At 43.9% G+C, this 25,794-nt stretch overlaps 5 protein-coding genes and 1 long non-coding RNA gene across 9 annotated transcripts; 5 read left to right on the forward strand and 1 right to left on the reverse strand.

The window, feature by feature from the left end:
* Nucleotides 1–1,036: 1,036 nt before the first annotated feature.
* LOC146219709 (uncharacterized) lies at nt 1,037–3,442 on the reverse strand. The gene is made up of 3 exons (XR_014751020.1): nt 3,372–3,442; nt 2,202–2,373; nt 1,037–1,762 (listed from the first exon to the last, which is right to left on the reverse strand). It is a non-coding gene; the product is annotated as an uncharacterized LOC146219709 (long non-coding RNA).
* il12b2 (interleukin 12B 2) lies at nt 2,568–6,783 on the forward strand. Of its 3 annotated transcripts, XM_084694626.1 has the most exons (8): nt 2,568–2,771; nt 2,922–2,989; nt 4,087–4,162; nt 4,296–4,553; nt 4,860–4,962; nt 5,072–5,271; nt 5,474–5,622; nt 5,967–6,783. In XM_084694626.1, the coding sequence occupies exons 4-8, from the start codon at nt 4,418–4,420 to the stop codon at nt 6,087–6,089; spliced, it is 711 nt and encodes a 236-aa protein (XP_084550752.1). In that variant the 5' UTR covers nt 2,568–2,771; nt 2,922–2,989; nt 4,087–4,162; nt 4,296–4,417; the 3' UTR covers nt 6,090–6,783. The 3 variants fall into 3 exon arrangements, with proteins under 3 accessions (XP_084550752.1, XP_084550750.1, XP_084550751.1); XM_084694624.1 differs by lacking the exon at nt 2,922–2,989; XM_084694625.1 differs by lacking the exons at nt 2,568–2,771; nt 2,922–2,989 and adding an exon at nt 3,722–3,859.
* A 1,734-nt stretch (nt 6,784–8,517) lies between these two features.
* LOC146219711 (protease-associated domain-containing protein 1-like) lies at nt 8,518–11,758 on the forward strand. The gene is made up of 5 exons (XM_084694628.1): nt 8,518–8,682; nt 9,537–9,637; nt 9,762–9,871; nt 10,084–10,251; nt 10,759–11,758. Exons 1-5 carry the CDS (start codon nt 8,613–8,615, stop codon nt 10,877–10,879), a joined length of 570 nt encoding a protein of 189 aa, XP_084550754.1. The 5' UTR covers nt 8,518–8,612; the 3' UTR covers nt 10,880–11,758.
* A 1,032-nt stretch (nt 11,759–12,790) lies between these two features.
* Nucleotides 12,791–14,857, forward strand: LOC146219712 (zinc-binding protein A33-like; the record flags this gene model as incomplete). Its single annotated transcript, XM_084695323.1, has 6 exons — nt 12,791–13,042; nt 13,233–13,328; nt 13,454–13,684; nt 13,774–13,796; nt 13,881–14,617; nt 14,817–14,857. Coding segments are annotated over 6 exons (1,380 nt in total), but the record flags the coding sequence as incomplete, so codon positions are not given.
* A 1,080-nt stretch (nt 14,858–15,937) lies between these two features.
* LOC146219713 (E3 ubiquitin-protein ligase TRIM35-like) lies at nt 15,938–19,102 on the forward strand. 2 transcript variants are annotated; one of them, XM_084694736.1, is made up of 5 exons: nt 15,938–16,753; nt 17,364–17,459; nt 17,585–17,815; nt 17,905–17,927; nt 18,012–19,102. In XM_084694736.1, exons 1-5 carry the CDS (start codon nt 16,292–16,294, stop codon nt 18,679–18,681), a joined length of 1,482 nt encoding a protein of 493 aa, XP_084550862.1. In that variant the 5' UTR covers nt 15,938–16,291; the 3' UTR covers nt 18,682–19,102. The 2 variants fall into 2 exon arrangements, with proteins under 2 accessions (XP_084550862.1, XP_084550863.1); XM_084694737.1 differs by having other exon boundaries at nt 15,938–16,435.
* A 2,965-nt stretch (nt 19,103–22,067) lies between these two features.
* On the forward strand, nt 22,068–25,656 carry LOC146219714 (zinc-binding protein A33-like). Its single transcript, XM_084694738.1, has 5 exons — nt 22,068–22,285; nt 22,494–22,589; nt 22,718–22,948; nt 24,075–24,097; nt 24,182–25,656. Exons 1-5 carry the CDS (start codon nt 22,109–22,111, stop codon nt 24,843–24,845), a joined length of 1,191 nt encoding a protein of 396 aa, XP_084550864.1. The 5' UTR covers nt 22,068–22,108; the 3' UTR covers nt 24,846–25,656.
* The last annotated feature ends 138 nt before the right edge of the window (nt 25,657–25,794 follow it).

Consider the following 25,794-nt stretch of genomic DNA (forward strand, 5'->3'; position numbering starts at 1 on the left):
TTACCCACATCTCTCACGCCCACCGTTCCTCTTTTGCTTTCTCTTCTCATCCTCTCCCAGAAACCAGCGCCCCCTCCGTAGAGGGGGATTGTTAAGACATAACAGGGTGCCTAGTCTAACACACACCCACACACTAGGGCAAAAATGCCCGAGTTCAGTTCCTTGTGTGCTTCAAGAGTTCAAGTAGTGTCATTATAAGAAAATGCAATAGTATGGTTATAATATATGTCCCTTTCCTGCCACAATAATTCCTTGTTTGTGTGAACTTACATGGCAAATAAAACTGATTCTGATCAAATAAACTCTGTAATATCGTTTTGTAAAGATTGTCAGTTTCATGTAGGCAAGTACGCAGGAAGCAAAATGTTTTGACCATTGGTCAGTAGGGTTAATATAGTAGACTACTACACCAACAGCTGCATGATAACAGTGCTCCCTAACCTTGACACCTAATAGACTTCTTCTGAGTCATCAAAATTATGATTAGTTGAAGTTATTATAAGAGCCCAATTTGTGCCCGTGTGTGTATTCTATATCATCTCTCTCAGATGACTGGCATGGCCCTATGTGTGTATGTGCTTTTGTGTATGTGTGAGTCAAGAAAAAACCTAAATGGAATTTCAGGAGTTCTATTATGCTGTTGTATATAGGCGAGTTGAAAACAATGTCAATATGAGATTTAAGGAATCACACACTGATAAACTTCAGTTTCTTATTTGACAAATAATGTTACTAATGGTCTGAAGTCCATTGACTAATACCTGTACAGTTAACATTTTGAGTAATAAAAGAAGAAGACCAGACCCTACTTAGAACTCGTGTGGGCCTCCCCCATCGTGTAGATAGAAAAGAGAAGGTGTTTGAGCACAGGTCCCTATGGGACTTCCACAGTAAGTGGTGGGGTGATGAAGCAGAAAGATAAGCACACAGACACACATGCAAACCCCACTGTTGTAGTCAAGACCACCTAAACCGATACAGAGTCATGACCAAGACCAGACCAAGACAAATTAGCACTCTTGAATTAATACCCTGTGCTTATGGCCTATTTAATGTGTTTATTTATTTTTTATTCTTCGAGGCGCTTTCACATCTCTCTCACCCCAGTGAAGGAGAAGGTACCGCAGCGTTTAATTTACATTTAGACGCTCTTATCCAGAGCGACTTACAGTACGTACAGGGACATTTTCCCCAAGGCAAGTAGGGTGAATTGCCTTGCCCAAAGACACAATATCATTGTGCACAGTCAGGAATCAAACCAGCAACCATCAGATTACTAGCCCAATTCCCTAACCACTCAGCCACCTGACTCCCTAATTGAACACAATTAAGTCGGGAGAGGTATGTAGTACGTTAACATGAGTTAACGTTGATGTGACATAACTTTATATTCATCATTAGCTACATAGCTGTATGTGGCCTGGCTCGTTATCGCAAACAACATTTACACACACACACACACACACACACACACACACACACACACACACACACACACACACACACACACACACACACACACACACACACACACACACACAGTAAGTTACAGTAAGTTCAGGGACAATCCCCTAAAGCCGGGAGTCGAACTGGCAACCTTCTGATTAGTAGCCCGATTTCCTAACCGCTCAGCCATCTGACTCCTATGTTGACTGTCACCCCCCTTTCATATTGTAATTCTATTAACTGTCCTTCATTACTGTATTCTTGGTTCAGTCTTCTAAGATGCTCAACTTGAGTGGATCAGACACCTGCACCTGATCTGTAATAAATAATTGTTATATTTGATTTGGTCTTGAAGTTGTATTTGGTAATTGACTTCATTGACTTGGTACTTTCACAGCAATTGGGCACAATAAGAGACGTCTTCAGTCCTGATACACAATGGATGCTGAAGTGTATGAATAGCCTACTTGTTTAAATTGGATATTTGTTTTAAAAAAACACAGAAAGGGTCGGTTAACCACACACACTAATAGGGGAAGGGAGATGGTTCTCTTTTTAGTTCCTGGTATAGGGAAATGAAACCTAGAATACTTCTACGAATGTTTGTTTTCCAGTGACTGAAGGACCAGAGCCTTGTAGTGTCATGCCCACGTCCTTGCCCCAGTTCCCCTGTGTGTTCTCTTTGTGTCTGTGAATCCCTGTCCCTGTCCCTGGGTGAGGTTTTCAGTTTGCTTGTCTGTTCTAGTTGGTCTCACCTGTGTCTCGTTGGGTCCGACTGCGTTTTTACGGTTCCTTCCGTGGTTAGTCTTTGTCGGATCCTTTCCTTGCTAAACGTGTGCCCTTCGAGTTCCTGTTTCTGAGTATCAAACACTTGTTCTTGTGATCCTGCTTCGGTCACTGCAACTGGGCCCACCCGCTGCACTCTCCCTGTGACATGTAGAGACTCAAGTTACTCTGCATCATTTGTTTTTTTTATTTATTGGTTGCTACCATGAATGATAAAGATAGAACGTGTGGACAGGGCAACACACTTGAAACTCTCTGGTAACATTTCCAGATGGTCCCCTAGAGTTCAGTGATAACCATGCTGTTTTTATACACAGGCAAAGAAGTGACTTGCGGTTACACCATCTCCTCATAAAACTCAATGACTCAATGAGGGGAGACGGCACTGTAGATCAGCCATACGTAAGCTTCAAGCGGTTAGGGAATTGTGCTTGTAATCCGAAGGTTGCTGGTTCGAATCCCTGCCATGCCAAATGACGTGTCCTTGGGCAAGGCACTTCACCCTACTTGCCTCGGAGGGGAATGTTCCTGTACTTACTGTAAGTCGCTCTGGATTAGAGTGTCTGCTAAATGACTAAGTGTAAATGTAATGTTATTTGTCCCCAGTGCAATTAGGTTGCAGTCCATTTTTTTAAATTGATGGTGTTATTTGTTTTTTATGATGCATGATGTGTATACTGCTATCCTAGCAACACAGATCAGCGGGGCGTAAGGACCTCCATTGAATACCAAACCTCAAACCATAGATGACTGGATAGTAAGTGACTAAATAATAATAGATGACTCTACACTGTACACTCCTCTGACGAAGTGAGAGGTGCTATTAACTCCCAACATGCCTCTTGTCAATGAAATGAATGTTGTCAATATATGCAAATATGTGTGTGGCTCGGGCAGTAGACTGCAAAGCTCCGTCTAAGACATAGACTTTAATGTAAATTATTGGTGTTGCCGTCATGCTAGCTGTCCAGCGACCACTGTTCAAAGGAAACCCCTGGGATTCCCCACAGCCCCCCCTCCCCCCTCCCATGGATACTCACAATTTTTGCATCTTTGCCTTCGTATTCAAACAACACTTTCATGAGAAATGCAAAAGGGAATGATTGTAACACGCCATCCTACACTGCACAATGAATTACCTTGTATTTCCTATCTGGTCAATCAGCTCAACTTCTGTGTCATTTTGCCCATGAACCACCCCCTTACAGCGTACAGCACAGGTGCGCGTGAGTGTCAACGCTTTGGGAAACGAAATGTAGTCTGATTATTACAACATAATTGTATTTACGTAACAATATCACCGTTTACTGGTGATAAAAAGTGTTGCATTAAGTTTTCTCCTTGTCGACAACCATAACCACCCACTCCCATTACCCAAATACCAAATATAATACCAAATATCAGTCATAGAAATTGTGCAACGAAACCCCCAACCCCCCCCCCCCACCCTCACAGTTGTGAGATTGAAGGCTGTCTGGTTTGAGGTGGGCAAAACCGTGACACCCACATTGCTTATTAGGGTCATATAAAACACAGAAGAAACCTCAACAGTTTAACTAACTGTCTGCTTGTATCGCTGATATTTCTCTGTCGACGCTTGGAATAGCAACGAGTTTTCTTTAGCATGGTAAAAAGAGCCGGAGGATAGACAGAAGCTTTTTAGATTAAAACATGGCATACTGTAACTGGGATGGAAATTATCGCTGATTTCTTGGCGCAATTATTGTCTAATAGTCAAACAAATTCAGCATTCTTATAGCATTAAACACTATCAGTATTTTTGTAAATGATAGCAATTTCTGCTTCATTAATTCAGTATTGCATTATTTGTCCACTCTCCGCTGGCATCCTCAGAATATTTCAGGACCATGGGTCTTCCTACTGCTCTGCATACATTTGGCCCACGGACTCACCTCTTTCCCCGACAACTGTAAGTGTGCGTGTGTGTGTGTATGCGTGTGTGTGCGTGTGATCTACATCTTATTCTGTGTCTTTGCTCTTGTCATGAACATGAATGCCCTCTCACTCAGGCGAACGATTTGTGTGTGTGCGTGTGGTGTCAGTGGTCGTAGGCAAGCGTGAAGGCAGTGTCACCCTGAACTGTCCGACGGAGCTGAAAGGTGAGGTGAAATGGACGCATGAGCGCGGCCCGGACCCGTACCCCCTGGACGAGAACGATTACGACATGGAGGGGCACAGCCTGACGCTCTCGGACCTGGGTGGCCCCCTGCTGGGGGAGTACAGCTGCTGGGGCCAAGACGGCAAGCTGTCTTCCTCATACGTGCTGCTGGATGCTGAGGAAGAGGAGGAAGACAACACTGGTAATTGTGTGCGCGTGTGTGTGTGTGTTTGTTATCTACTTTGACATATTTCTTTGATCTCTAATCATTTTTAATAGACTTTACTACACCAGCAGGTTCGATGCTCACATTGTGTTCAATAAAAATAAGATGTACCTCTATCTCTCTGTCACACCTCGACTTCCTGTACCTGGTTGCTATACTGTCGATTCTGTTGCTTTTGGCCAATATCACCCTGTCACTGCCCTGGTTCCTGTGTTGATACAATTCCTTTTCCTCCAGTATTGCCCTATGTCCTGTCTAAGCCCCTGTTGTCTGTGTGCGCAGAGTCTCAGCTAAGTTGCCGAGCCAGTTCCTACAACTGCTCCTTCACCTGCACCTGGAACAACAGCAAGGTCACCGCCCTGCGCCTGGGACTGGGCCCTGACTGGTACCAGCACAACCGCACCACACAGAACATATCCTGTACATACCAGTACACATCCACACGGATGGACCTGTCTCACCGATCATCATTCGCCTCCCTTTCATGTCTCTAGTTTGGAGGGTAAGCCTTCCTGCTCCTGGGTCAGTCCCAATACCAGAGACCCAGAGGGACTCGAGGGAGGCTACACTTTCACCATCCTCCACCCCTTCTCAGCCTACGCCGAGGAGAGCACCGCCTTGCTGGTCACCGCAGAGGCCATCAACGACCGCTCATACTTCAGGGAGACCAAGCAGTTTTACCTGAGGGACATTGGTGAGTAGGGCCGTTTGCGCGGAGTTTGTGCTTGTGTGTTTGTGTACGTGCGTGCATGTGCGTGTCGAGATGAAATCCCGAGGGGTTTGGAACTATTTCTAGCCCTCCTTCGTCACAGGTGAAGCTATGTATGCTAACTGGCTGGAGTGAGGCATTTGTGAGTTTGTGACTCGCTGACAGAGGGTCCTTTGCATATTTGCAGTTCAACCTGACAGCCCACAGAAGGTGAAATGTCGGGTGGAGAAGAAGATGTTAAAGGTCACAGTGGAGCCTGCGCCCACCTGGACCACGCCCAGTAGCTTCTACCCTCTGGAGCACGAGATAGAGTACCGGAAAAAGGACGACGGAAAGGTACTCGACCTATCCTACTGTACATCCTTACGTTAGATACAGAAACGCATACTATACATTGTTCCAATATGTACGGAAACACATACATGCACCAAAAAACACATGCACTCTGTCTAGAAAACACTCTCATACAAAATCAGATTCACCGATGTGTGGAATCAATTAATGAATCGATTGATTAATTGATTAATGAATTAATCTCTTTTATTTTTCCTTTTCCTTATGTCTCTTTCTTTTCCTCCTTCGCCGTTTTTCTCGGTCTCCCTCCCTCACTATCTCTCTGTCTCGATATATCTATTTGTCTCTCTCTTTCGTACTTTCTCTCCCTCCCCCTGTCACTGCAGGTGGAGAGGTCGACCACTGGCCTCATCCCGAGGGAGGTGAGTGAGCTGAGAGTGCGTTCCAGAGACCCTTTCATCGTGTCTACCTGGAGCCACTGGAGCCCCTGGAAAAATGTAACCCACTGAGAGATTTCCTTCCTGACCTCAACTCTGTCTAGGGCCATTCCTTCCCCTGTCTCACTCTGTACGGTTACACTCACCCCTGCCTCCTTCTGCATCCTCACCCCTGCCTCCTCCACCTCCTCCCTGGATCTCAGCACTGTCACCCTCACCCCTGTCCTTCGACATTGTCACACCTGTCGCACCCGTCTCCCTCTCTGGCCGGCACACTCACCACCCTTTTCCCCCTATGATTGGTTGTTTATTTACCTTTTGTAAAACGTAATTGCTATATTATTTAACTATTTATACGTGAATCTATTTATACTTTAATTTATCTATCAATTAATTTATGTTTTTTTGTACATGTAATTCATCTGTAGGCCTTTTGACACTGTGAAATGGGTTTATCATTATAAGTAAGATATTATTCAACGCAAAAACAAATGTTTTACGGTGGTAGTGAGCCATAATATATTTGAAATACCATGGTATTTCTCTTATATAATGACAATTTCGGCTATAGTCTTGAACTGCTGGGTCCTTTCAATGGAGAAGAGCCTGGTTAGGTTAGCGAGTCAGTATATACAGTACAGTATTGTGGTGTGAGATGTGGCGCTGTCTGACTTATGGTGTTTCGTTGTAACCTGGTGGTTTGGTCTCCCCCTTGTGCGTCACAAGTCATCTGGCTATTAAAAGCCTCTGTGTTTCCTGCCCTGTACTTCTGTTTCCTTGTTTATTTGTGTGTGAGTGTGTGTTTTGTCTATTTATATACATATGCGTGCAACACCTTATTTCAGCATGTTCACACTGTGCTTTTTCCCCATATTAGAAATGCTATTTGTGAATGTATTCATCATTAGGGCCTGTCCTTATTGAAAAGCATATAATGTCAACTACTACACTGTGTCCCTGTGGTTGCCTTATCACAGTCGATCATTTCCCAGTTCGCGCGTCACGACTAGAATAGGCTAGGGTTAGAGCAAAACTAAGATGAACAACCAGCAAGGATTACAGTTGGCTGGTTTCTTATGACCCACAGATAACTGTCATCCCATCCCAACATGCTGCCCTGAACTACATTTGTTGTTATCTCAAATGACTATAAAAATATATAAATACTCAAAGCACAATTGAATCTCACTACAATCATGGGCCTCTGGAAACAAGTTGTAGCCTATTCTCAGATTACACGGTCCGTGTTGTTAGAAGCAAATCCTAACAGCCCGTGTATTAATTTCACAAGACTACCAAATACCAGCAGCAGTACCCCTCGTGTGACGTTAGATACTGTATACAGTACAGGTATACAGGAGTAGCACTATACATTGATATTCTTACATTGATATTATAGGACTACTTTCATAATCTTACATATCCTAGATATTGTAGGACCAGGACTACATTATTGCAACATATCTAATGTACACTAGTAACTGTATATGTCACACTATATGACTTTAGTTGCCTTTGTTATTTGCCTAGCTTTGATGCAAACTGTGTCTTTGTAAGGAAGTTTACTCCTTCGCAGTACACATGCACAAAGCGCCGCAACATCAGGCCCACGTATGAACAGAGCGAATGAAACCTTTACATCTACACTTTGATTGACAGGTGCATTTCAAACACGAAGAAAAGAACAGAAGGGGTTGTAAAGCGAATGATCGAACGACCTGCTGCAAAAACAAGACAAAGAAAAGTAGAAGAAGAAATTTGGCCCATGACAACGCTCGTTTGGTGCCAATTACCATGGCAGACAACTGACAGCTGCAGGAAGCAAAAAATGTATTTTTGCATGCTTTATTGTTGTTTGTTAACCTTAGATAATACATGTGTCTTGATCCCAAGGCTGAACATTTGCAACTTATCATAGTCTGACTCTTGTCTTACTTGTGTTTGCGTAGTGTTCGGTTACAGCTGTAATCTAGTCTGTTTCCTCCAAATAGCATCCCCTAGGCCTTTAGTCTAACTCTCAGTTAGTCTTTGATGCATTTACATTTTTTGTGTTATTTCACCTGCTGCTTGGCCCTCTCATTGCTGCTTGAAGCTAGCCTATAGGCCTATTTTCAAATATATTGTAGCCTACTACACTCTTACACAATATAGTTAATCGCGTTAATAACGGTTTATTATTTCTGTAATAATTAGGCTACAGCTTATTTCTGTATTTGGGACTGGTGGGCCTAATTAATGGTGTGAACACAATCAGTTTAGAGAGGCTGATAATTGACGAAATAAATTCCTAATAGATAAACAAAGGTGCGCTGTTTTTCTGCATGTTCATTTGTGTGCTTTTTGTCCTGTCAACGTGTACCGCTCATGGGGTACCACTTTCAAGTGTTACTGAATGGCTTTGCCTGTTAGGAGACGGGCTTTAAGATTTGTCCATACAGAATTGGGAACGCATTCTCGTTAACCAATTGCTGTAGATGTGCCATTGTCAAGACCCGCCTACGTATACTATAAACCTTCGGAGATATCTTTCTGATGAAGTCGTATGAATTATTATCATTGACCAACTGAAAATATTTAATTAACGTTGTAACTACAATGGAGCTCATGAGGCTTTGCTGGTGCATATATCTTGGCAATGTCTTTATACATTGGTGTTGCGTCTCAGGTGAGAGAACCTTTTATCTGACTTGCTAGCTGGATATGTAGGCTAAATAGCTAGCTAGTGCTGATTGTCAGTGGGCTACTGTCCTGAACCTGTTCTTCTTGCACAGGAATTAGCTAGTTAGCGTGCAATTCAAGATAATTTAGCTGGCATTGTTACAATTTCTTAACTCCTCCCGTCAATAACTCCCTGGCTATTAAGCAGTACTCAGTTTGCCATGTTTTATACATTATCAAAACTCACTTGAATATATAGTGTCGCAGGGATGACGTTTTATTGTAGGCCAACCCGGAAGTTAGTGTCGCATTTCCCTCGACAAAAAGTGATTTTTGACATATGTGATTTTTCCATTATTTTTGGGATTATTGCTGAAAATAAACTCTGTAGTGAACACATGTTTATGATGCCTACACTTTTTGTTCAGAAAAATACTCTTTACCTATGTACATAACGTTGTATGAGTTTTGAAGCGTAATTGTAATTGCCAGAAATTCAAAGGTAACGTAGCAATCTATGAACGAACTACACTTCGGTCGCATGACTTTTACGTCACCACAACCATGTTTCAAACTTCTTATTTCGCACTTCATCAAGAGTTGGTTAACAGTATACGTTTATTTATTTATTTATAAACTGTAGGCATTATACCTTAATCACAAATGAGCTTTGCATTACAGTGAGCTCTCCAGAAGTGCAATACAAGTTATCTAGAGCCATTGTCTATATCTCATAATTTCTATATGGTTCTGAGTATCTATCCCAACAGCAAACACTGTAGAATCAAGATCTTAAAATGTAAAAAATACAAATAAAACACCCAATGACTCACACATTTCCATTTCCCTGTGCATGTCCAGGTCTTGGGGTCAACGAGTTGTTATATTTCCGAGTGATCAGCCCTGAGGACATAGGCTACATCTTCAGTGCTGCGCCCGCCAAGGATTTTGGAGGAGACTTTGTGAGTGTGAGAAAGCAGCCAAGCCAACAAGTCTTCCTTGATCTCCCCTCATCCCTTTATCTCTCTCTCTCCCCCCTTTCACTCTCTTCTTGCTCACTCTCTCTCTCTCTCCCCTGCTCCGCAGGTGTCTTCTTATGATGAGATCTACTTGGTGCCAGCAGAACCAGCCGATGGATGTTCAGAGCTCCGGAACAGAGGACTGATTCACGGACAAGTGATCCTTCTGGAGAGGGGGTAATGATGTGTGTTTGGTGATGCACTGACGACCCGAACTCTCTCCTGAAAAGGGGGGGGGGTCATGTGTTTGTGTCTGTCTTTGGGATGCGTGTTTGTGTCTGTCTTTGTGATGCGTCGATCCATTGTAGAAAAGGCTGTCTGCATAACTCGCGTGCCTCCTCTGCCTGACGGCTCCCGGTCTCACCCTGGCCCCGTGTGTCCGTGTGCAGGGGCTGCTCCTTTGTCCACAAGGCCCGAGCCGTGGAGGAGGCCGGGGGCACAGCCGTGCTCATAGCGGACGACGCGGCGGACAACGACAGCCAGTTCCTGGACATGATCACGGACGGCAGCACGGCCAAGCCCAGCATACCTGCTCTGTTCCTGCTGGGACGGGATGGGTAAGGGATCCTGCTCGCTGGCTGTCTTCCTCTCTGTTGTCCTTACATTTACACGTATGCATTTAGCAGACACTTTTATCCAAGAGAGAGTTTTACAGAAGTGCATAGAGGTCACTGATCATAACAACGAGATAGCCCCAAACATTGCGGGTAGCCAAACATGAAGCCAACATTGTGAAACCAAATAAGTCCCGAAGGGAAGAACAATAAGAGCATGTTGTTAGACAAGTTACAATTAAACAGCAAAAACCTCAAAAGTGCAAGAGTGTACCTGTGGAAAAAGCAAGCAACAATAATACATTTCACAGCGAGTACAATCATTTTAAGACCGTGACAACAAACCAACAAGAGCAACAAGTCTCTCAATAAGAGTCATTGTGATCTTGGGGAAAACGAACATCAGGTCCAGCCAATCTATTGTCCTTGACCTATCCTTCTCTCTCCCTCACCCTCCGACACTCTGCCTAACTCTTCGCCCTCTTGTTATTGTCTTTGTCTCTGTCCTAGATTGATGATCAGAAGGTCCCTCCAAAGACAAGCCCTGCCCTGGGCTGTGATCTCCATTCCTGTCAATGTGTCCTCACTGGCCTCTTTCCCTCTCAAACAGCCCCCCTGGACACTGTGGTAGCCCGACCACACACACACACACACACACACGCACACACACACAGACACAGACTCACAAAAGTACCTGCACATTCAAACACTTTAGCCTCTGTAAGTGCTGGGACACACAAAGACACTGTAAACAAACCCCCTGGACTCTCCGGTTGGTTAAGAGGGAGAGACTGACAGTATTAGTGTCTATCACCCTAGACTCCGATTGGCTGTCATTAGAGTGGAACTCTGACGTCCTACACTCTCATTGGCTATTATTGGGAAGGAACAATGGCGTCCTGTATTTGGATTTGCTTAGACTGTGACTGGAAAGAGCATCCTGGACTCTGGTTGGTACTGGAGGGTTCTCTTAAAGGGACACGCACAGACACACCTGGTCTGGGGGTCGGCCCATTGCTGGATGATGCTCTGAGTGGACGACTTGAACGCCAAAACGTCTGCAGATCCTCCGATCTCACTGAGATGGATGGTGCTGACTCACACGTGGACCTGTGAATAGGTGGAGACTGGATGGTAGTGGGGAGGTGGTCGCCAGACTGATGAATCATCCTCGTGTGGCTGTTGCCATGATTAATTACAAGCACGTGACCTGTGTAACAAGCTTGATTATGTTTGTGGATTGATAAAAAACAATTGTAGAAAAAGAAAGAAAAGTGTAACAGCACACCTGTTGTTTCAAGGGCTGCACCGCCAAGGACTGTCGACTGCTGACCCGTACTGTACTATTGTAGGTCACATGACAAGCTAGTATTGTTATACTAATTGTGTGCTACTCAGGTACAGTCTGCTCTGGGGTCGGGGAGGGGGGACGGGGGTAAATTAAGGACAGTCTAAATTAACTGTGTTTTGTTTGGAATGAATTTATTTAGGATAAGAATTTCAGTAAATCTTCTGATGTGTTTCTGAGGAAAATAAACTGTTATTTGTACTGCTTTCGTCACTCTTGAATGTAAACCCTTCAACAAGGACATTTCCTGACTTAAATACGATGGATGCTGAATATGTATACATATAGAACAACCACAATAATACTTCTGTAGTGGTCACACACACACCTCAAACAATACTGGAGGCCAGTGAAACATCAATTTCACAATTTTCACATTGTAACTTGTTTCAGCATTTTAACACTGAAACAAATTACAAGTTCCCAAGCAAAATTAAACTCAACAGCTTAGGGATGTCCTTTATTTTACTGTTGTGTATTATGATGTGTCATTTTTGTTGTTGTTTAAACTTTCAAATTATTACACTAAACGGTGAACACCACACCGACACACCTACAATATGAATAGCTTACTCTTTGAAATCCCTTTATTGGACTTGTTCATGCAGTCTGAAAAATTGACTGCTTAAGTGAAGATATTCTGAAATCCATGCTGTGATTAATCTATCACTGTTGAAAACCTTTCCTACCTTACCATGATACAATAGCTCATTCAGACGTCCTGCAGTCCTACAGCACCATCTAGAGGAGTGAGAAGGAGTTAAAGGTAAGGACCTATATAGGTATAGGAAGGGGATGAACTAGTGAACTGAAATCGAAAGTAGATTTCCAACAACAAAGCAAGACGCCATTTCAGGGTGTTAACTTTTAAAAAGGTAAAAAGGAAACTGAGTTGTTCTGGTCAGAATAACAAGATAAGTATACTCTGCAGTAGGCTATATTTCAATATTAGCCCCAGCATTTTTTAGAAACCATGGCTGAGAAATTTGAGAGTTACTTGAACTGTCACGTCTGCTCAGAGACTTTCAGGGATCCTTTTCTCTGGGCTGCCACCACAGCTTCTGCTCCAGCTGTCTGACTAAGTTCTGGGATCAGGCTAAAAACAAGAACTGTCCGGTCTGTAAGAGAAGGTTTTCTAAAGAGTTTCCAGATATTAACTTTTCATTGAAGGATTTAGCTGACTAATTTGCTGGGAGACAGAAAGCAGGATTGTCTGAAGAGAGGAAAGGAGAGGAGGAGGTGGAGGTGTGTAGCAAACACTCAGAGGAGTCTAAGACAGTGGCCGGTGTCGTCAGAGAGTCTGAGGTGCTCTGCAGTCTGCACAGTGAGAAGTTCCGGCTGTTCTGTCAGGAGGATAAAGAACCCGTCTGCGTGGTGTGTCAGACCTCCAGGAAACACAGATTTCACACCTGTGTCCCAGTAGACGAAGCTGCCCAGGATCACAGGGTGAGAGGAAGAAGATAAACATGGTGTTTTGAGATCAACTACAAGGACACTCTTGAAGTGGTTAAAGTTTCCTTTAACGGATGATACTAATTATTTTTATTTTCTGTTGCCACTGCATAATACCTTACAATAGCTCTTTTCTGGTTCATTATAGATTAAGATTGTAAATGTCTGTCATGTGTCATTTCAGGAAGAAATCCAGACTGCCCTGAAGCCCTTTGAAATAAAGCTAGAGGACTTTAATAAAGTTAAACTAACGTGTGAAAAGATTGCAGAACACATTGAGGTACAGTACAATATGTGTTAGCCAATGCTGTGACCAACAGGCATTGAATCGATCAGTAAAGATTTGTTTATTATTTAAAAACGAATAATGAAATATTAATGTGAGGTCTTCTCTGACTTTAACAGAACCAGACAGTAAACACAGAGAAGCAGATAAAGGAGAAGTTAAACAAGCTTCACCTGTTTCTACATGAGGAAGAACAGGCCAGGACTGCAGCTCTGAGGAGAGAGGGCAAAGAGAAGAGTGAGACAATGAAAGAAAAGATTGAGGGAATAAATAGAGAGATGGCCTCACTTTCAGACACAATTGAAGCCATGAAGCAGGAGCTAAATGCAGATGATGTGTCATTCCTGCAGGTAAGGATGTGTTTCAGTTGACAATTCATGCTAATCTGATACATGGTTTTGATGACTATGCTTACCATTGCTGTTTTCTGTTCATTCAGCACTTCAGAATCACAGAGAAGAAGTACGTGAATTTATCATTAATCTTTTTTTTGTTTAACTTTTAATCTCGACCCTCATCAACACTGAACATGAACATTTGTTCCAGAGCCCAGGTCACACTGCCGGATCCACAGCTGGTCTCAGGAGCGCTGATAGACGTGGCCAAACACCTGGGCAACCTGGCCTTCAGAGTGTGGGAGAAGATGAAGGGGGTGGTCAGCTTCACTCCTGTCATTTTGGACCCCAACACTGCAAAATCATCTCTCTCTCTGTCTGATGATCTGACCAGTGTTAGACACACAGGCTCAAAGCAGCAGCTCCCTGACAACCCAGAGAGGAACACCAAGTACGCCACTGTTCTGGGTTCTGAGGGGTTCAGCTCAGGGAAGCACAGCTGGGAGGTGGAGGTGGGGGACCATCCTGACTGGAATATAGGTGTGGCCAGAAAGTCAGTAGACAGGAAGGGAGAGATAAAAGTATCCCCAAAGTATGGAGTCTGGTGTATAAAGCAGATGAGTGGTAAGTACACCATTGGTCTGCGTAAGATTCTCCGTCTGAAGAGGAGACTCCAGAGGATCAGAGTTCAGCTGGACTGGGACAGGGGGGAGGTGTCCTTCTACGACCCTGAAGACATGACTCACATCCACACTTATAAAGATACCTTCACTGAGAAACTCTACCCATACTTCTCTTTTGGAGAAGCTGGTGATGCCAAACAGCCTGATGTGAAGATCTGCCAATCAGAGATGTTGATGATTGAGGAGGAGGAGGAGAAGGAGAAGGAGGAGGAGGAGGAGGAGGAGGAGGAGGAGGAGGAGGAGGGGGAGGAGGAAGAGGAAGAGGGTGAGGAGGAGGAGGAGGAGGAAGAGGGGGAGGAGGAGGAGGAGGAGGAGGAGGAGGAGGAGGAGGAGGAGGAGGAGGAGGAGGAGGAGGAGGAGGAGGAGGAGGGGGGAGGGGGAGGAGGAGGGGGAAGAAGAGACCAGGTGGGAAGATGATGATGAGGATGATGATGATAAACAAGTCTATGTCTACAAGTCTTCAGACTTCGTCGCCCGCTACCTGCGATCTAGGGACTTCGTCTGACAACTGTCTGGCGGTCCCACCGCTCAAGAGCGCCGGTCCCAACACAAGCTGTTCTCCTGTCTGTTCCCCCAATGGTGGAATCAATCACTCATCTGTTAAATGAACACATTATTATTGTTTTGATAAACGTGTCAACCTGTCCAATTCAGGTAACATATATGTACACTACATGTATGTTAGTCACATACAGTATGAAGGTGTTGGAGTTGGGCCTCGACTCTCATGCTGGGTCTGTTGTGTCTCTGTTGTATCTCTGTCATCTGCTGCTTCAATGAGAAGGTAGGATGCAGTACTGGGGATATGATGTCATACCTACAACATGTAGATTTACTTTATATGTGTGTTTTGTGGGAGGAGGGCTTGATCATGTATCGTGTATTTAGATCTCTGAAAGGAGGTGTGGTGGAGGGTGGGGGTTGATGTATTAACCTTAAGATATCTTTGTAGTAGAGTTATATAATAGTGATTGGATCTAGGAGTTCTGGGGTGATGTAATAATGATCTGAGGTATTTATGTTGGAGGGGATTTTATCACTGTCACAGACATTTGGGAGTGTGTTATTTGTAGACTGAGATGAGCAGAAAGTTTGTGAATTCAAATGATTATATTTTCAAATATGTTAGAGGGTTTAGGATTAAGCAGCTTGTATGTTGTCCTATGACTGAGTTAAGCAGATTTTGTGTTGTTTGATTTCTGTAGTAAAATAAATAGTAAACTGATTGCAAATTGTTTGTTCCCTGACTCTCATCTACAACCTGATTCTGTGAATCTCGAATCGGGCAAATCTCTGCAAGTCCAGAGAACATGTTGGATACTAGAGATTGTCTAATAACGTTTTCCTTTTTGGACAAGTACCCGATAATGTCCCACCTTATGAAATCATAAGAAAATAGATGTTACATGTTTCTTCGATCCATTGACTGGGTTCATAAAAAGAGAACATATATTTTACATATTTTCTGCTGTATATTGGGGGGGACAGATTGGTATTTTCTCAATATTGGGGGGGACACGACCCCCCCAAAGAATGCGTGGTTACGCCCTTGTAAGGAACATAGGAAGGCTCTGGATGAAGCAGACGCCATTTCAGGGTGTGGGACAGACCTCTGCCTTTCCCGAAAGCGTCGTAAGCCTAAATTGATCGTAGAATCCACCGTACGACGAATCTTAGTTTTACGGGCCGTTCCCAAAGACACCGTAGCTATAGTGTGTCTTGAAAATTCGTAGCTCTTGAAAGCTCATAGATTAGCCTACTTCCTTACGAGAATGTTTGGGAAACGCACGTAAGAAATGTCGATGGTTTCGTTGTTTTCTCGATCGTTGCTATACGATCCATCGTTATCGGGAAACGCAGCCCTGGTCAGAATTACAAAACAAGGATACTCTGCAGAAAGGCTATATTTCAATATTAGAAGCAGCATTTTTCAGAAACCATGGCTGAGAAATTGGAGAGGTACTTGAACTGTCACGTCTGCTCAGAGACTTTCAGAGATCCTGTGTCTCTGGGCTGCCACCACAGCTTCTGCTCCAGCTGTCTGACTAAGTTCTGGGATCAGGCTGAAAACAAGAACTGTCCAGTATGTAAGAGAAAATCCTCGAAAGACTGTCCAGATATTAACTTTTCATTGAAGGATTTAGCTGACTCATTTGCTGGGAGACAAAAAGCAGGATTGTTTGAAGAAAGGAGAGGAAAGGTGGTGTGTAGCAAACACTCAGAGTCTAAGACAGTGGCTGGTGTCGCCAGAGAGTCTGAGGTGCTCTGCAATCTGCACAGTGAGAAGTTCCGGCTGTTCTGTCAGGAGGATAAAGAACCCGTCTGCGTGGTGTGTCAGACCTCCAGGAAACACAGATTTCACACCTGTGTCTCAGTAGAGGAAGCTGCCCAGGATCACAGGGTGAGAGGAAGAATATTGTCATTTATATTTATGCATTTAGCAGACGCTTTTATCCAAAGCAACTTCCAAGAGAGAGTTATACAAAAGTGCATAGGTCACTGATCATATCAACGAGATGGCCCCAAACATTGCGGGTAGCCAAACATGAAGCATACACTGTGAAACCATATAAGTCCCAAAGGGAAGAACAATAAGAGCATGTAGTTAGACAAGTTACAACTAAACAGCAAGAACCTCTAAAATGCAAGAGTGTAGCTGTGGAAAAAGCAAGCAACAGTAATATATTTCACAGCGAGTACAATAATTTTAAGACAGTTACAACAAACCAACTAGAGCAACAAGTCTCTCAATAAGAGTCATTGTGATCTTGGGGAAAACGAACATCAGGTCCAGCCAGTCGTTCCTAAGTGCCGTTGTACTCCCAGTCAGATAAACATGGTGTTTTGAGATCAAATACAAGGACACTCTTGAAGTGGTTAAAGTTTCCTTTAATGGATGATACTTGTGTAAATTACTTTTCATTTCTGTTGCCACTGCACAATAACTTACAATCTCTCTTTCTGATTCATTATATATGAAGATTGTAAATGTATGTCATGTGTCATTTCAGGAAAAAATTCAGACTGCCCTGAAGTTCTTAGAAAAAAAGCTAGAGGACTGTAATAAAATTAAACTAATGTGTGAAGAGATTGCAGAACACATTGAGGTACAGTACAATATGTGTTAGCCAATGCTGTGACCAACAGGCATTGAATCGATCAGTAAAGATTTGTTTATTATTCAAAAACAAATATTAAAATTCTAATGTGAGGTTTTCTCTGACTCTAACAGACCCAGACAGTAAACACCGAGAAGCAGATGAAGGAGAAGTTCAACAAGCTTCACCAGTTTCTACATGAGGAAGAACAGGCCAGGACTGCAGCTCTGAGGAGAGAGGGCAAAGAGAAGAGTGAGACAATGAAAGAAAAGATTGAGGGAATAAATAGAGAGATGGCCTCACTTTCAGACACAATTGAAACCATGAAGCAGGAGCTAAATGCAGATGATGTGTCATTCCTGAAGGTAAGGATGTGTTTCAGTTGACAAATCATGCTCATCTGATACATGGTTTTGATGACAATGTTTATCATTGTTCTTTTCTGTTCATTCAGCACTTCAGAATCACAGAGAAGAAGTAGGTGTATTTATAATTAATCTTTTATTTGTTTAACTTTTAATCTCCACCCTCATCAACACTGATCATGAACATGTGTTCCAGAGCCGAGGTCACACTGCCGGATCCACAGCTGGTCTCAGGAGCGCTGATAGACGTGGCCAAACACCTGGGCAACCTGACCTTCAGAGTGTGGGAGAAGATGAGGGGGGTGGTCAGCTTCACTCCTGTCATTCTGGACCCCAACACAGCAAAATCCACCCTCTCTCTATCTGATGATCTGACCAGTGTTATAAACACAGTCTCAGAGCAGCAGCTCCCTGACAACCCAGAGAGGAACACAGAGTACGCCATTGTTCTGGGTTCTGAGGGGTTCAGCTCAGGGAAGCACAGCTGGGAGGTGGAGGTGGGGGACCCTCCTGGCTGGAATATAGGTGTGGCCAGAGAGTCAGTGTACAGGAAGGGAGTGATTTATGCATCCCCAGACTATGGACTCTGGTGTATACTGCAGAGGAGTGGTAAGTACACTGATGGTCTGGGTAAGATTCTCCGTCTGAAGAGGAGACTCCAGAGGATCAGAGTTCAGCTGGACTGGGACAGGGGGAAGGTGTCCTTCTACGACCCTGAAGACATGACTCAAATCCACACTTATAAAGACACCTTTAAGGAGAAACTTTACCCATACTTCTCTATTTTTAAAGCTGGTGATGGTGAACGTCCTGACGTAAAGATCTGCCAATCAGAGGTGTCTGTGTCTGTGATGTCATCCCAGTGAGGTGTGTGGTAGTTACAACTGCACTTACGAATGCTTGGCTGGACCTGATGTTAGTTTCCTCCAGGATCACAATGACTCTTGATCTCTGAAAGGAGGTGTGGTGGAAGGCGGGGAAGGATGTTATTCATGTTAAGATGTCTTTGTAGTGGAGTTATATAATAATGACTAGATCAAGGGGTTCTGGGGTGATGTCGTAATGACCTGAGGTATTTGCTTTGGAGGGGATTTTATCAGTCACAGAAATTTGGGAGTGTGTCATTTGTAGACTCTAAAAAAGCAGAAAGTTTGTGAAATCAAATCATTATGTTTTCTAATATGTTAATGAGGGTTTAGGATTAAGCAGCTTGTATCTTGTCCTATGACTGAGTCATGCAGATTTTGTGTTGTTTGATTTCTGTTGTAAAATAAATGGTAAACTGATTGCGATTGTTTGTTCCCTGACTCTCATCTACAACCTGATTTCACGAGTTCAGTAACACACCAGCAATTGAATAAATGATGTTTTAATTGAAGCAGGGCTGGTAGCAGAGCTGAGCCTGGAGCGGTTGGTGGAGGCTGGTAGCAGAGCTGAGCCTGGAGCGGTTGGTGGAGGCTGGTAGCAGAGCCAGGCTTGGGATCCTGAGGGGACGAGAGAGTGATTACTGGGATGCACAGGAATGAATGATGTGAAGGCTGCATGCATATTTACCAGGCATTGAACTCTGGGTGTGGCGTAGCGTCCTAGAGGGTCATGGCTGAGCAGCAGCTCAAGCAGATCTCAACCCTGACGTAAAGATCTGCTAATCAGAGATGTCTGTGATTTCATCCCAGTGAGGTGTGTGGTAGTTGAAGTTCCACTCCTTTGAACACTTGAGTGGTCAGGATTCATGTTGCTGTTCACAATGAACCTGGTTGTTGTTGTTGTTGATGTTGATGATGATGATGATGATGGTAGAACCTGCAGGAGGAAGATCCCACCTCTCTGCTCTGTTGGTCACTCATGAAGGATGTTAAAGTTCAGTTTGAGAATCTGATGGTTGATGACCTGGTGGGTGATCTGCATTTGACTGCAGAACAAGAGGTTGCAAGTTCAAATGTCTCCCTGTATGTTGCGATAGATGAAAGCATCTGTTAAATGAACACATTATTGTTGTTTATGTGATAAATTTGTCAACCTGTCCAATTCAGGTAAAATATGATCCTACATGTATGTTAGTCACAAACAGTATGAAGGTGATGGAGTTGGGCCTCAGCCCTCATACTGGGTCTGTTGTGTCTCTGTTGTATCTCCGTCATCTGCTGCTTCTATGAGAAGGTAGGATGTAGTACTGGGGATATGATGTCATACCTACAACATACATGTAGATATACTTCATATGTGTGTTTCGTGGGAAGGAGGGCTTTATCATGTATCGTGTATTTAGATCTCTGAAAGGAGGTGTGGTGGAAGGCGGGTTGATGTATTCATGTTAAGATATCTTTGTAGTGGAGTTATATAATAATTAATACAATTTGCAGTCACAGTGTTTGACAATGGTGATTAAATATGCTCCCCAATGGTTTGTGTGTTAGCTGTGTGTGTGTGTGTGGTCCGCCCTCTAGTGGACTGCTGGTGGAACTGCAGGTGACCGTGCTGCCTCCAGCAAAGCTGGTACAGAACATAGTTCTGCTGCTGTCAGGAACATGCTAGGTATCAGTACAAGTCACTAGAGGGGCTAATGCTTCAGAGGTGGAGGTTTTCATCTGTAAAATGAAGCCAGACTGCATAGACAACACTGAGCCCAGATAGAAAAGCACACTACTGAATCATTGTTACATAAATCGTCATCTTCATCCTTGTCATTATAGCAAGCCATGTAACCAACATTTGTATTAAATCATCTTGATGCAACAATAGTTGATTGAACACCGGTTGACCATAGAATAAAGTTAAAGGTAACTCAAACTTATGTTCTCCTGTTCAACCAAAATCCAGACTCCACTCTCAGGAGACACACAAGCCTTCATGTCGGCTTCCTCGGTTCACCTGGTGACCAGAAACCAATTACTGCTGATATCATTCACCTTTCATCAAAGTCTTATTCTAGGGACAGTTCCCTTATCGAGGAAGGGTTTTAGTCCTTACATGTATAAGGTGATATATCCCGTTAACATCTTCCTTAGTTTTATAGAGCTCAAAAGCTCTCGCTTTGAAGGGACGGTAAAGGAGCTGTACATTTCTGAAACAAAGAGAAACTGAAGAAAAGCACAATAGCATGTCTGATCAAATACATAAATAATCACAGTAAATATGAACCTGAGGACCAACCAAACCAGCTGACCTGCTGACTGAAGGATCACCACCACAGAGAACTCTACTGACAGAGTAGCTGACGACTTGTGGAAAAGAGACCAACAATAACAAACACAAAACTGACAAGCTTGGATACCACAGGTGTCTGTGTCACACTGGTGACACTGGTGCTACATGTTTCCTCCACACCCTCCTCCTCTCCTCCTTCCTCTTCCTCCTCCACACCCTCCTCCTCTCTCCTCCCTCCTCCTCCTCCTCCTCCACACCCTCCTCCTCTCTCCTCCCTCCTCCTCCTCCTCCACACCCTCCTCCTCTCTCCTCCCTCCTCCTCCTCCTCCTCCACACCCTCCTCCTCTCTCCTCCCTCCTCCTCCACACCCTCCTCCTCTCTCCTCCCTCCTCCTCCTCCTCCACACCCTCCTCCTCTCTCCTCCCTCCTCCTCCTCCTCCACACCCTCCTCCTCTCTCCTCCCTCCTCCTCCTCCTCCACACCCTCCTCCTCTCTCCTCCCTCCTCCTCCTCCTCCACACCCTCCTCCTCTCCTCCTTCCTCCTCCTCCTCCTCCACACCCTCCTCCTCTCCTCCTTCCTCCTCCTCCTCCACACCCTCCTCCTCTCTCCTCCCTCCTCCTCCTCCTCCACACCCTCCTCCTCTCTGCTCCGTCCTCCTCCACACCCTCCTCCTCCTCCTCTTCTCCTCCCTTGTTCCCTGCATCTCTCTCCAAAGAGCTCATGGACTCTGGCACAGTCATTGACATACCTAACGAAACGGGCATGCAGGAATGCACACAAACCAGCACAACCAAACACACACACATACACAAACACACACTATGCACACACAGTCTTGCATATACACACACACAACTATACACACACGTCAACACACACACTTAGATGCACACGTACCGGGTACACAAACACACAAATATGTAGACACTCATACACACACAACACAGTACTATACCTGTCTAACTACTTTTGGATTTCATGTAAATGGAAGTCATTACTTAGCTCAGCTCAACACAGAGATATCAGTTGTTCATGTGGTCTTCATCAACTGTGGACAACTGTCTTCATACCTGGGGACATCTGGAACACGCACAACAAAGAACTCAACAGGACATTTAGAAACACACTTGGCTTTGAATAGAGGAATGACAATTGAAAGGTTGTATGTGATCATGTTTCTCTGCTTCTATGGAGAACTGGAAGGACACAGAGGGACTCTGCTTCCAGAGGAGGGTATCATGGATCACATGTACTGTCAGACCTCCGGGAAACACAATTCTTACAGCTGTGTCCCAGTAGACAAAGCTGCCCAGGATCGCAGGGTGAGAGGAAAAAATAATCAGTAAAAACATGGTGTTTTGAGATCAAATACAAGGACACTCTTGAAGTGGTCAAGGTTTCCTATAAGGGTTGATACTTGTGTAAATAATTTCTAACTTCTGTTGCCACTGCAGAAGAACAGAAGAACAGTCTCTCTTTTGTGAATCATTACAGTTTAAGATTGTAAATGTCTGTCATGTGTCAATTTAGGAAGAAATTCAGACTGCCCTGAAGTTCTTAGAAAAGAAGCTAGAGGACTTTAATGAAGTTAAACTAATGTGTGGAAAGATTGCAGAACACATTGAGGTACAGTACAGTACGTTTTAGCCAATACCATGATCGAATGGCATTGAATTGATCAGTAAAGATATGTGAATTATTATTCTAAAACGAATAATGAAATACTAATGTGAGGTCTTCTCTGACTCTAACAGACCCAGACAGTAAACACAGAGAAGCAGATGAAGGAGAAGTTCAACAAGCTTCACCAGTTTCTACACGAGGAAGAACAGGCCAGGACTGCAGCTCTGAGGAAAGAGGGCAAAGAGAAGAGTGAGACGATGAAAGAAAAGATTGAGGGAATAAATAGAGAGATAGCCTCACTTTCAGACACAGTTGAAGACATAAAGCAGGAGCTAAGGGCAGAGGATGTGTCATTCCTGCAGGTAAGGATGTGTTTTGTGGCAACCAAGGAGCCAAGAAACAGCAGAGAGCCAAGCACCACCGCTGGACGTGCTGTGGGCAGCTCTGGCTCAGGGGATCCAGGCCTGGTTTGACCGTCCTGCTCCCAGTCATCCAACAGGAGCTCAGCAGCTCCTCGTTTGCTGATTGGGGAGTGACACAGTATAGAACCTGTCAAGCACAACACTTAATCTCAACAACACAAAACAGTGTCCTATGCAAACCAGCCTTGATCTCGAGTTTGAGGGAGAACATTATTAGGGTTCGTCTGGTAGGAGGGAACCCTAGTGGTATTATTATGGTAGTCCTATGGGAGTCGATGGCAGCCCCTAGACCAGAACTGTAAAAAGTTGTGAAATTTGGCATGGTGAAACTGCAGCACATTAGTAACTACCACACCAAACATGGGTCACTTTAGACAGAAGGTGACGCTACAGGCCACACCCCAATTTGACAATTTTCAAAGTGATGCCATTTGCTTCCCATTTGTCCCGAAATTCTGAAATGTTGTATATATGCCTTATTGCTCATGCGGAACTAAAAAGCCTCAAGAACCTATAACGGCCGCCATGTTGGATTTTTCCTGTTTTTTCGCAACTCCTCCTTCAATTCTGGTCCAATCTTCCCCAGAATTGGCACACATCATCCTCAGAGCAACTTTCACTCAAGTCTTCAACAGATTTTTGATGCTCTAAACCGTTTGTCCAGTACAGCCAATCAAAATCTGCAACAAAGCAACCAAACAGGAAGTTTGGTCAAATCTCTGCAAATCTTTGAGATATCAACACCAAAGTTGGTATATCGATAAATGTATGAAATACATGTATGAAATACATATATGTGTCATGTCAATTTTATAATGTTTTGCAATGTTGGGGAGGAACCAACCGCCATTGCTGCCTGCAGCTATGTTTTAACCTTTTTTTGTGTTTTGTTTTTGCCCAGTTGTGGGCTTACCTTGTCCCTTGACACATGGCTTTAAAAGGTGCAAGAACAAATCCCACTGAAAGTTCCTTGGTTGCCACAGTTTATTTCAGTTGAAAATTCATGATCATCTATTAACATGGTTTTGATGACTATGCTTATCATTGCTCTTTTCTGTTCATTTAGCACTTCAGAGTCACAGAGAAGAAGTATGTAAATTCATCATCTCTCCTTTCTCTGTTTACTTTTTAATTTACACCCTCATCAACACTGATCATGAACATTTGTTCCAGAGCCCATGTCACACTGCCGGATCCACAGCTGGTCTCAGGAGCGCTGATAGACGTGGCCAAACACCTGGGCAACCTGGCCTTCAGAGTGTGGGAGAAGATGAGGGGGGTGGTCAGCTTCACTCCTGTCATTCTGGACCCCAACACTGCATCACCCTGGCTCTCTCTGTCTGATGATCTGACCAGTGTTAGACACACAGGCTCAAAGCAGCAGCTCCCTGACAACCCAGAGAGGAACACCAAGTACGCCACTGTTCTGGGTTCTGAGGGGTTCAGCTCAGGGAAGCACAGCTGGGAGGTGGAGGTGGGGGACCATCCTGTCTGGAATATAGGTGTGGCCAGAGAGTCAGTAGACAGGAAGGGGGAGCGTATTGCAAACCCAAAGTATGGAATCTGGTGTATATGGCTGTGGAGTGGTCAGTATTACGCTGGAGGAGTAAGAACTCTCCCTCTTAAGAGGAGACTCCAGAGGATCAGAGTTCAGCTGGACTGGGACAGGGGGGAGGTGTCCTTCTACCACCCTGATGACATGACTCACATCCACACTCATAAAGACTCCTTCACTGAGAAACTCTACCCATTCTTCTCTATTGGAGGAGCTGGTGATGCCAAATACACTGACATAAAGATCTGCCAATCAGAGATGTCTGTGATGTCATCCCAGTGAGGTGTGTGGTAGTTGAAGTCCCACTCCACTGAGTGGTCAGGCTTTATATTTCTGTTCCAGGAGGAAATAAATCTGGTTGTTGTTCATGATGATGATGATGGTAGAACCTGCAGGAGGAAGATCCCACCTCTCTGCTCTGTTGGTCACTCATGAAGGATGTTAAAGTGCAGTTTGAGAATCTGATGGTTGATGACCTGGTGGGTGATCTGCATTTGACAGCAGAACAAGAAGTTGCAAGTTCAAATGTCTCCCTGCATGTTGCTGTGGATGAAAGCATCTGTTAAATAAACACATTATTATTGTTATGATAAACTTGTCAACCTGTCCCATTCAGGTAAAATATGATCCTACATGTATGTTAGTCACAAACAGTATGAAGGTGATGGAGTTGGGCCTCAGCCCTCATACTGGGTCTGTTGTGTCTCTGTCATCTGCTGCTTCTATGAGAAGGTAGGATGCAGTACTGGGGATATGATGTCATACCAACAACATGTAGATATACTTCATATGTGTGTTTTGTGGGAGGAGGGCTTGATCATGTATCGTGTACTTAGATCTCTGAAAGGAGGTGTGGTGGAAGGCGGGGGTTGATGTATTCATGTTAAGATATCTTTGTAGTGGAGTTATATAATAATGACTGGATCTAGGAGTTCTGGGGTGATGTAGTAATGACCTGAGGTATTTATGTTGGAGGGGATTTCATCACTTTCCAGAAATTTGGGAGTGTGTTATTGTGAGATTGTCTAGTAAAGTTGACGTTTTTGGACATGTACCCGATATTGTCCCACCTTATGAAATCACAAGAAAATAGATGTTACATTTGTCTTACTTAAATTCTCATTTTATTGTTAACACCTTGACACATTTCCTTAAGTTAGAGAAACACATGTAGCAAATTGGAGAGAACAGAGCCATAACCTGAAGAATCAGAGAAATACAGGATCAATAA

This window comes from Hypomesus nipponensis, chromosome 28 (genome assembly GCF_054491055.1).
Source record: "Hypomesus nipponensis isolate SF chromosome 28, ASM5449105v1, whole genome shotgun sequence".
NCBI classification, from domain to species: Eukaryota; Metazoa; Chordata; class Actinopteri; order Osmeriformes; family Osmeridae; genus Hypomesus; species Hypomesus nipponensis.

Coding starts and splice junctions, on each gene's coding strand:
- il12b2 (XM_084694624.1), top strand. CDS start 2,706: ATGACGTGTCCTTGGGCAAGGCACTTCACCCTACTTGCCTCGGAGGGG. Junction 4,963..5,071: donor CTGGGACTGGGCCCTGACTG/GTACCAGCACAA, acceptor TCATGTCTCTAG/TTTGGAGGGTAAGCCTTCCT. Junction 5,623..5,966: donor GGAAAAAGGACGACGGAAAG/GTACTCGACCTA, acceptor CTGTCACTGCAG/GTGGAGAGGTCGACCACTGG.
- LOC146219711 (XM_084694628.1), top strand. CDS start 8,613: ATGGAGCTCATGAGGCTTTGCTGGTGCATATATCTTGGCAATGTCTTT. Junction 9,638..9,761: donor AGGATTTTGGAGGAGACTTT/GTGAGTGTGAGA, acceptor CCTGCTCCGCAG/GTGTCTTCTTATGATGAGAT. Junction 9,872..10,083: donor GTGATCCTTCTGGAGAGGGG/GTAATGATGTGT, acceptor GTCCGTGTGCAG/GGGCTGCTCCTTTGTCCACA.
- LOC146219713 (XM_084694736.1), top strand. CDS start 16,292: ATGGCTGAGAAATTGGAGAGGTACTTGAACTGTCACGTCTGCTCAGAG. Junction 16,754..17,363: donor AAGCTGCCCAGGATCACAGG/GTGAGAGGAAGA, acceptor GTGTCATTTCAG/GAAAAAATTCAGACTGCCCT. Junction 17,816..17,904: donor ATGATGTGTCATTCCTGAAG/GTAAGGATGTGT, acceptor CTGTTCATTCAG/CACTTCAGAATCACAGAGAA.
- LOC146219714 (XM_084694738.1), top strand. CDS start 22,109: ATGACAATTGAAAGGTTGTATGTGATCATGTTTCTCTGCTTCTATGGA. Junction 22,590..22,717: donor AGATTGCAGAACACATTGAG/GTACAGTACAGT, acceptor TGACTCTAACAG/ACCCAGACAGTAAACACAGA. Junction 22,949..24,074: donor AGGATGTGTCATTCCTGCAG/GTAAGGATGTGT, acceptor CTGTTCATTTAG/CACTTCAGAGTCACAGAGAA.